The sequence below is a fragment of the Gastrolobium bilobum genome, unplaced genomic scaffold (genome assembly GCF_033153095.1).
Source record: "Gastrolobium bilobum isolate Gb01-03AN ecotype WA unplaced genomic scaffold, APGP_CSIRO_Gbil_v1 utg7520, whole genome shotgun sequence".
Lineage (NCBI taxonomy): Eukaryota > Viridiplantae > Streptophyta > Magnoliopsida > Fabales > Fabaceae > Gastrolobium > Gastrolobium bilobum.
Window position 1 is genome coordinate 64,882 of NW_026896153.1, and position 10,048 is coordinate 74,929.

The 10,048-nt window shown below is 32.6% G+C and overlaps 1 protein-coding gene across 2 annotated transcripts; it reads left to right on the plus strand.

Annotated features, from left to right (window-relative positions):
* The first annotated feature begins 1,106 nt into the window (after positions 1–1,106).
* Positions 1,107–9,402, plus strand: LOC133298040 (protein DNA-DAMAGE INDUCIBLE 1). 2 transcript variants are annotated; one of them, XM_061497282.1, is made up of 16 exons: positions 1,107–1,263; positions 1,363–1,395; positions 1,805–1,935; positions 2,751–2,859; positions 3,116–3,223; positions 3,403–3,468; positions 4,430–4,492; positions 4,581–4,625; positions 4,904–4,965; positions 5,940–6,033; positions 6,842–6,934; positions 7,023–7,092; positions 7,223–7,293; positions 7,960–8,005; positions 8,338–8,363; positions 9,080–9,402. In XM_061497282.1, the coding sequence occupies exons 1-16, from the start codon at positions 1,198–1,200 to the stop codon at positions 9,206–9,208; spliced, it is 1,212 nt and encodes a 403-aa protein (XP_061353266.1). In that variant the 5' UTR covers positions 1,107–1,197; the 3' UTR covers positions 9,209–9,402. The 2 variants fall into 2 exon arrangements, with proteins under 2 accessions (XP_061353266.1, XP_061353267.1); XM_061497283.1 differs by having other exon boundaries at positions 8,338–8,349; positions 9,051–9,402.
* The last annotated feature ends 646 nt before the right edge of the window (positions 9,403–10,048 follow it).

Below are 10,048 nucleotides of genomic sequence, written 5' to 3' on the forward strand. Positions count from 1 at the left end.
GCGGGCTTGTCTTTTGGCGGGTATAGGTAGGCCGAGACAGGTTAATGTAAAATAGACTTGGACTGGCGGGCCAACCTGCCAAACGAGGTGGGGTGGACTGAGTTTTTCAGCCTACTTTCAAAAGCGGGATAAGACAGACTGACTTATTTTTTGATAGGTTAATAACAAGATGGGGCGGGACAGATCGCCTACTTTGCCACCTCTAAATCCTATCAACTTTTTGCTAATCAGAGGATTGATTCAAAAAAATCAATTTTAATCCAAACCATTTTATGTTGATTGCCTTTTTCTCAAATAAACATAAATTTGAATTCACTTTTTATTTCTTTCCATGATCAAATGAAGGTCAAATTTGTCTAACAATTATAATAAAATCATAATTTTTAAGTAAATAAATATTTTTGGTTCTACTAATCTTTAAGGGAACAGTGACCAAAATGTCACTGTTCACCAACTTTTTTACCTAAATGCCACGCGAACAGTGTTATTTTCCAATCTGTCACGGGGCAAGTTCGCTACCCGGTGTAGCGAACTCGGTTTGCTGACGTGTCACGTTTCTAGTGGACACTAAGTTCGCTACACGGGGTAGCGAACTTCATTTTTTTTTTTTAACTTGGTACGTGTTATCTACTAGAAATGTGACACGTCAGCAAACCGAGTTCGCTACACCGGATAGCGAACTTGCCCCCATGACAGATTGGAAAATAATAATGTTCGCGTGACATTTAAGTAAAAAAGTTGGTGAAGAGTGACATTTTGTTCGGTGTTTCATCTTTAAGTATGTAAATTATAATAAAAAAACAAACTCAAAGTTCACTTTTTATGCCGAAATTCCCTTTTTTCTGTTATTATTGGCCATTTTTACACAAACTTATACACATGTGAATGTCATTGAAATGTTACTTATGTATCTTGAAGAAAAAGAAACATAGTTACATATTAGTTTATTTTTTGGTAAATATTAATAGTTTTCTTAGTTAAGAAGTCATCATTGTAAGTTGAAGTAAGCAACTCCAAGAAGTCACACTTATCAAGTTCGCATCCTTTTGTAAGGTATATATAACCTAAGCCCAAGTCTTCCAATAGTCTTAAATTCTGCTACCTCAGCTACCATTGTAAACAACCATCAACTTTTTCTCCTTTGTTGCAACATTAACATCTCACAAATCTAGAGATAGAAAGAGAAACGGGTTGAAGATGAAGATCACTGTCATGTCTGCTGATGAACAAATTATCACGTTGGATGTGGATCCCCACGAATCTGTAATCATCAAAGATCCTACTTTTGCTTTTATCTTCATCTCTATCTTTTCATATTACTGCTTTTCATTACTTTTTTTTTTCTCTTTCTTTTTGTGATAGGTGGAAAACGTCAAAGCATTGCTCGAAGTTGAGGTGAGTTCTCCATTACCCATCTTCTTTTTACCCAAAAAAATTAAATTTTTGATAAAAAGTTTTTTTTTTTTTTTGGGTGTTGTTTTTGGGTGGGGTGATTTTCTTCCAATGTCTAATGTTGCTGAGGATATTTAGGTTTTACGTTATTTTTTTTTTTTTTTTTCATTATTTGACAACCTAGAAGCAAAATCCCATGTGAAGGTTTGTTTGATGATACTGGTGGTCGATTTATGTGTCTTTTTTTAGTTTGAGATGACACGTGAGGTGTGCATGAGATGTTGGATCTTATTTGATTTTAGTTTGTGTATCTTTTCTTTTCTTGTCTTGGGGGGAGGGGTTACGTTGCTTCTGTTCTGATATTGGATTTCTTATTGTGTTTGTTTGGTGCTAAACTTGTGCTCATGAGAAGACAAGTGTGTCTCTTCAGCAACAGCAACTTCTGTTTAATGGGAGTGAGGTGAGGAATTCTGAGAAGTTGAGTGCCATTGGTGTTAAGGATGGCGATTTGCTAATGATGGTATCTGGTGCTGCTGCTTCTAGGTTTGCCTTTTTATTATGTTACATTACATTGCATTGTGGTCTAGTTCTTCTTACGTGTTAAGTGTGAACTAATAAATGCTAGAAATTTATAAGTAAAAGAACACTGAGATTCTCTGTGACTTGGCTATGACCCTATACTTAGGTTATAGTGATGTAATAGGTCGATATTTCACCAGTGATATAATCTGTTAAATCTCTGACAATTTTTCTTTCTTTTACCTGAAAAAATCTGGGTTGTAGCTCAGCTTGCTCCACACTCTATCCATTTTCTCCGGTCACAGAAAGATTCTGGGTTGTAGCTCAGCTTGCTCCATACTCTATCCATTTTGACAAGAGTCTAATCATGCCTCTCCCCTAACATTTTACTCAGTAATGCATTTTCAAATAACCCGAGCTGAGCTAAATGGATGCCATTTGTTTACGAAAGCTGTAAAGAATATGCATAACTTAGAAAATCAAGTGATACATCTGTAAGTAAGGTAGTGGAAGTCTGGAAGATGTTTATTGGGTACTGCTTGAAAATAGACTTACTATTTTTTTAGATGAGAAACTATTTCTATTATTTAATCTATTTCTCGCATTTGCTCACCATCCATGTAATTTGTATAATTGAATCTTGATTGCGAAAATAGTAAAAGAATAAAGAAAGAAGCTATTGCATGCTAGAGAACTGTTGGGTTGTTGACATATGATGCACGTCTCTTGACTTTAATCTTTATATATTCTAAATCAATTTTTGGAAAAGCACATTTTCATAGAAGTGAAAATTATCAATAACTTGATATACTTTTTGCGATAAATTTACATTATTTCAGTGGATCTACCAATGATTTGAGCTTAAATGCTGATGGTTCTGCTATAAACCCTGGTGCTTTCCAGCAGCACATTAGACGTGATTCTAATTTGATGGGTCAGCTCTTTCAGGTAAATTGATGCTCTGTTATGACTAAGTTTAGTCATTTTGTTTATTACGATTTGAAGTACATGCATGATATGGTACTCTGATGCTTAATAAAATTATTGAAACATATTCCTTTCCCACTGATTAGCGGTTTAGATGTAAGTGTAATCCAATATCAAATTATGTGATATAATTTGGAAAATTTTAATCACTAGCTTGTTCTTTGGTTCTCTCTCTCTTGTGATATGCTTATGACCATCTTTAAAATGGAACATACAGAGTGATCCAGAGTTGGCGCAAGCTATTCTAGGGAATGATCTTAATAGATTGCAGGACATTTTACGAATGCGTCGAAATGAATCAAAGCGCCAGAAAGAAGAAGAGCTTGTAAGTAGGCTGTATGGTGACTATTGTTTCCCTACATTTGTCAAGAGATTGAGTTTAATTGCATCATTATAAGCTACTTTACTTATAACCCTTTGGAGTTCTTTTTTATTCCTTGTGTTTTGCCATTATTCCGCTATTATAATATGCTTCTAAATTTGTTTTGAGTTCTTTTTTCCCAGGCTCTTCTTTATGCTGATCCTTTTGATGTTGAAGCACAAAAGAAGATTGAAGCTGCCATCCGCCAGGTCAGTTCTTTTATCTTCTTTTTTTCCCCCTGATTCTGTTAGAGATAAAAATAATATATGAACCTCCACCTAACTGTTTAAGTATTAGTAGAGTTGACTTTTGACTTGATAACAAAGCCTTATGACTAATTATTCATGAATTTGCTCCTTGCTTCTCTTATTTGTCTGAAGTTCAAGCAGTAGGTAGTGTATTAGGGATAAAAATCATTATCGGACCTTCTCCTAACAGCTTAAACTTTTAGGAGAGCTGGTTTTTGGCAATTTCATTGTTAACATTAAGCAAAAGTTATGCTTTACTACTCTAAGAGTTGTCTTATGAGGGGCTTGTCCCCTTTAAAACGCTTGATGCATCCACTTATTGGACATCTATTTTCATTTGTGTTTGGGATTGTCCAGTAGCTATCATTATGTGTCAATTTTCAATTGTTATTCATTAATTTAAATCACCTATTTATTATGCTTGTTTTCTTGAGGCATGATTCTGTCCTGTGTGATTGTTTGTAATTATGTTGACTATATATAACTTTTGATGATTCTAATGAATTCAAGAGCATATCGTTGACCTAACCATGTCTACAACAGAGTTAAATTAATATTTGTTTAGATATTGACTTGTCTCCCTGAAAAAAAAAAAAATACTAAATTAAATCTTCTTTACCCCATTAATCTTTAGTTAACTAGTTTATACTTTGTAATTTATTGAATAAACACTAGCATTGCCATATCACATAAATTTCGGCAAATTTGTTAATTTGTGCTTGTCGGTACAGAGTTCAGAACACATATGTTTAGTCATGATCAGTTTCTGTTAGATTACTATGTAACATGCAACCTATTGCATCTTGTTGTCCTCAATAGCTACTGTTTGCTATCATTGATTATATTTTAAACTTCCCCCTTCCTGATTCACGATATCATGATTGTTTTATTATGAATAATGGCAAATTAACTAATTTTACAGAAAGGAATTGATGAAAATTGGGCAGCTGCACTAGAATATAATCCTGAAGCTTTTGCTAGAGTGGTATGTATGATTTTTAAGTGTTGTATTTAATGCTAATATCTTCGTTGTTTTTCATAATAAAATCCTAGCTTTTTCTGCAATATTTCAGGTCATGTTGTATGTTGACATGGAGGTCAATGGTGTCCCGCTGAAGGTAAATGGCTTGTTCTCACAACAAGTGCATTCATTCAGGGTTTTATAAGTAGACAGATTAAAGGAATTATATTTCAGTTCCCTTTCTTTCATTTATTACTTTCTGTAAAATAATACATGACTAGACTGCTCTTGTCTTTCTCAAGCTGTGAGGGACTACTAGTGCCTATTATCCATTTAATTTAGTGGTGCATTCTATCTATTGCAGTTTCACTTTCCCTCTTCAATGACAGGGGATATGAATGGAACACACATTATTGGATTTTCACTTTGTTTCAGGCATTTGTTGATAGTGGAGCCCAGTCTACCATAATATCCAAAAGCTGTGCTGAGCGTTGTGGGTATGTACATTGGTTTGTCTGGAATACGCTTCCAAGACATCTATAATACTATATGATTAAATTTATTATGTAGCACATTTGCATTCCTATGAATTCACTCTTCTTGTATATAACTAGATAGATGTGCAATTAAGGAAGTAAATTTCATGTTAATTGCTTATGTATTGTGCTCAATATGTGAATTAAACATAAAACAGGTAGTTCAGAGAAGGAAAAAAGAAAAGAAACAATTTCAACGAAATCTTTCAATTTTTTATTTTACTATGTTCAACTCTATATATTTCTCTATCCGTAGAGTACAACGAATGTACATAAATGACTATATCAGAGTTTATGTTATTTGTATTGATAGTTACACTAAAAGGGATGTCTTTATGTTGCATTATATGGCTAATGAGACCCTTAAGGCTCACAAAAAGAAACTTCATAAACGAGTCAATTCACTATTAAAAAAGGGGAAACTATTTGTTCTTTTAAAGGACACATAGTTGTGTCATTTTAAGAGAGAGAAAGACACAACAGTATTCTTTTTTTAAATTTAATTTTTTTTAAAAAATCACCCACTTTTTCTCCCATGATTTTCATTGCTTATGTTTTTCTCTTACTTAAAATAACATAACTCCATGTCCTTTTAAAGGACAAACAGTAAACCCATTAAAAAATGGATTTAATGTCTCTCTGCTTAAACACTTTAAGGCTCACAAAAAACTTTTAATGTCTCTGCTAGTTTTAAGCAACACCAATCTTCCTTAAAGTCATTCATGAACTTATCTTTCACGGTTGCACCTATATCCTGTAACTTTAATTGCATAAATCACAAGCTTAACAAATGTAAATCATATTTCAAGCTCTTATGCAGTGTCTAGACAAATGTATGGTCATGTATGATGTACCTTCCAATTCCATGGCTGCATTTGTTAGATGCCAGATTTTATGATGTGGTAACATTTTTTAATGATCATGTCATCTTCCAGATTGTTGAGACTTTTAGATCAGCGTTACAAAGGAATTGCTCATGGAGTTGGCCAGTCAGAAATATTAGGTCGAATACATGTAGCTTCAATCAAGGTAAATGTTTTTAAAGGTCTTATGGAGAGAATTTTGTGATGCTGAAGTTGTGTGTGTTTTATTGCTTGCTGATATTGGTAGATACTAGATAATGATAATATGTTTAATTTATTCGCATAGATGTCTATTTTGGAGATCAATTATATTTGTAATATTTTTTCTTAAAACATCAGTGAGCATGATCAATTGTCTGGTATTATTTACTGATACAAAATGTATTAATATATTACTGAGAAGGATCCTAGTTTGTGATTACAGATTATCTCCCTCTGCCCTTATTCATATATGACTGTTTTGTGTCATTCATTTTAATGTGTTTTTTTCGTAAAGGGTTATCTCCCTTTTATGACTGAAATGTTATGAGTTCGAATACGGGAAGTAACTTCTTTGCAAATTTGCAAGGGTAAGGCTGCATACAAAGATTGTCCTTATCCTCATTGGTCAGGGTTAAATGGGGAATGGTTTTTTTCATAAGGGTGAAATGATTGAAGACATGAAGTGCAATTTAGTCATGAGGGGGCCTTCACGTCTCCTGGTTTTCCTGTGAATGCTTATTGGGAGTATGATTTTCTTAATGTGTGGAATGTCTACTGGAGGTCATCTTGTAAATTATGTATTGATGACATGTCTCATGTTTCACCAATGGAAGAATGTTTGAGGTCTTTATGCAGGATTATTTCAATTGAATCATTTGAAATTGATTTATTTTAATTTGCACTAAAATGTCTGACTGTTCTCTTACAGTATGTTTTTGTTTATTATATGTTTCACCTTAACTTCCATTTTGTGCATGTATTTTTTCCTGTAGATTGGGGATATATTTTACCCTTGCTCATTCTTAGTGCTAGATTCTCCCAATATGGAGTTTCTCTTTGGGCTGGATATGCTCCGAAAGCACCAGGTACCATCCTCTATTGCAATCTTGGATATCATTGCTTTCAGTAATTACACTGAGCTGTTATTCTTATAAATGTGGCTCATTTCTGCAGTGTATAATTGATTTAAAAGAAAATGTCTTGCGAGTTGGTGGAGGAGAAGTTTCTGTGCCATTTTTGCAAGGTTGGTTTTCGCATATGTGGATATGTGATAATGACCATTTTTTCTCCTTATAAGTTTGCATAGTTCTCTTTTCAACTCGATCCTGTTCTAGATTTTAAATATAGTTAGCCTTCTTGTCTGTTATGTTCAGAGAAAGACATACCATCTCGGTTTTTAGATGAGGAAAAGTATGCTAAGGAAGCTTCAAACTCAGGAGGCCCAGTAAGTATACTTTAAGCTTTTCTTAAAGCAACTGTGTTGAAACTGTAAAACTCTAATTTGTTTCTAGATATGGAATGTGCAGTCATTGTTCTTATTCTTTTGATAGTTCTGTAATAGATAAATTTCATATCATAAAAGAAGAGATGAGAATATGCCATTGCTGAGTGTAAGGCTTTGTCTTTGGACTCTTAGTTTCGATTATCAAATTAACAAAATCAATAGGAATCTTATACTCCTTTTGATAAACCAATTACAAATCAAACAAAATTAAATAGCCTAAAAATAAGGAAACATTTAAAATTAAATTATCCTAATAATTAAAGGAAGGTTTTATAAATGAAAACTGGATAATCAATCAAGCTCAAAACACATCCCAAATTTTAATCCTCAAAACACATTAGCTTCCTTGAACAAATGTGTCATGCTTGATGGGTCATAAATCTCATTGAGATTTAATTCGTGAATCAATCCAATTGCTTGGGTTGTGCTTAAATGAGCCGAATCTAAGTGCATCAATAAGTGTGTACTATTCAAAATGAATAAAGAAAAAGATGCAAACAATGATGCGTTGTCAACTTGTGTCGTAAATTCTTATGACTTTTCTGGTTTGCTTTGTCATTTTGTTTTGATGAAAACAATGATAGTTGTGTTGTGTTATACCTTCAGGTTACATCAGGGAGCAATATTCCATCAAAAGGAGTCCAGTCTTCTGGTTAGTACTGGATAGCAGTTTTTTATTTATTTTGGGCTTAAAATATGAAGAAAAATTCATTTTTTATGTGTCTTATTTCGGGGTTCAGTTGGCTAGATTGCCATTAAACAAGTTTTTTATGCTTGCAATATATCTTAACATTATTAACTCTTTCTAGGGTAGTGCTGGTTAGCCTTACTTTTATACAATGTTAATGAGGTAGTAACTTATTGGTGGCCCATATAATTAAAATTCATTTTATTTGCCATGTCAAATTTCACATGTGCTAAACAGATCACAAGAGCTAATGTTAATAACATGCTTATTTTAGTTTATTTTTTCCTTATTTTCAGGAGGAGCTTCTGGTGACAAGTCTAAGGTATATACTGTCAAGTATCAACAACTGTTTCAGCTTTGTACTGACCTTTTTAAATCTTGTACTTGATTGTATGTGATTATTGGCTTTCATTCCTTTGCAGGTGTAGAATAAAATTTTGAGTAAATTACAATGTCACCACATTAGTCCTTTAAAGATCTAAAATGTCACCATATCTGTCCTTTTAGGACTACGCAAAAGGACAAATTTGGTAGCTACAGTATTTTTGACTAACTTTTTTAAAACAATCTTTGTAAAACTAATGTGGTGACACAGTACACACTAATATTTAAAGGAAGTAGAGGTTTTACTCACAGTGGATAGTATTTATATAACTGTTGGTTAATTGTATTATGATGCAAGAACATGATGAACAATAAGACATAAACATAATGAACAATATGCTTACAATAGGTGACATGAGGTGTACTGGTCTGAATTTAGGAGTCGCATCTTTTCTGATTTAAAGGTTAAAGCTAGTCTTTTAGCTAGTTTTTTGAGACTGAATCCTTATTTATTTGTTAAACTTGGTTTGCTTATGCTAAGACTAATTACTGTTGTTTGTATTCTACCTATATTCATGACAAGTACATGATTGGAACATGTTTGATGTGTTGGTGTGATAACATTCTATTTCTGCCTTCAAATGTGGTTTTTTTAAGGACTTCTGAAGACAAGTTCATTTTTTAGATTCTCTGATGAAGTCTTTATGGTTGCAGGAGTCTGATTTTGAAGCCAAAGTTGCAAAACTTGTTGAGTTGGGATTTGGAAGAGATGCAGTTATACAAGCTCTTCAATTGTTCAATGGCAATGAGGAACAGGCAGCTGGGTTTCTTTTTGGAGGCTGAAAATAACATTTCTTATTGGAAAGGATTAATTGGATTAGTTCAAATGATTTTTACTTTTAGCCAATTTCTTTACAAATTCTAAAAACAAAATCATAGACCTGATGGCATTTATTGGGAATTGTTCATGTAAGGAATGTTTTTCTTTAATTGATAAACCAATTTATAGTTACTCAATGCTTATTATGTAATCTTTAGAGGGTGAAGAAATTTTTTTGACAAACTTGATTTCTAAAGGGTCAGTATATATAATATGAACGGGGAAGGGTCATTAACCAAACAAGTTTATGTGAAAAATTTAAATTGCTTCATGGGGCTATCAACTTTGTATGTATGAATGAATATGAATAAAATTACAAATTTGGGAGGAACGTCGCATCACATGTCCTCTCTATGCAATGTAAAAGTTTTGAATTTCAATAATACAGCATATTCTGATCAGTGCTGGCAAACACCTGAGCAAGAATTAGTGTTACACCCAAAAAATGTGAAGACATTTCATGAAAATAAAAAACATGAACATCAATGTTGGCTATACCGAGGGGTGTAAATAGGTTGAGTAAGGCTTTGATTTAAATAATTTAGATATATATTTACAAAAAATAATAATTTAGATATATATAAAATATTTTGAACCTAGCTTAACCTATTCATTTTGTGTAGGCTAAATTATAAATATTTGTATTTAAAAATTAAGAGGTTGGCCTATGCCTGTTAATTTGTTTAAGTCTATTAGATTTTCAAGACCTATCAAGAGTTATAAAAAATAATTGAAACAATAGTTTTTATTATATAAAATTATTATTAATAATTTTATTTTATATTATTTAAAAATAAATAATA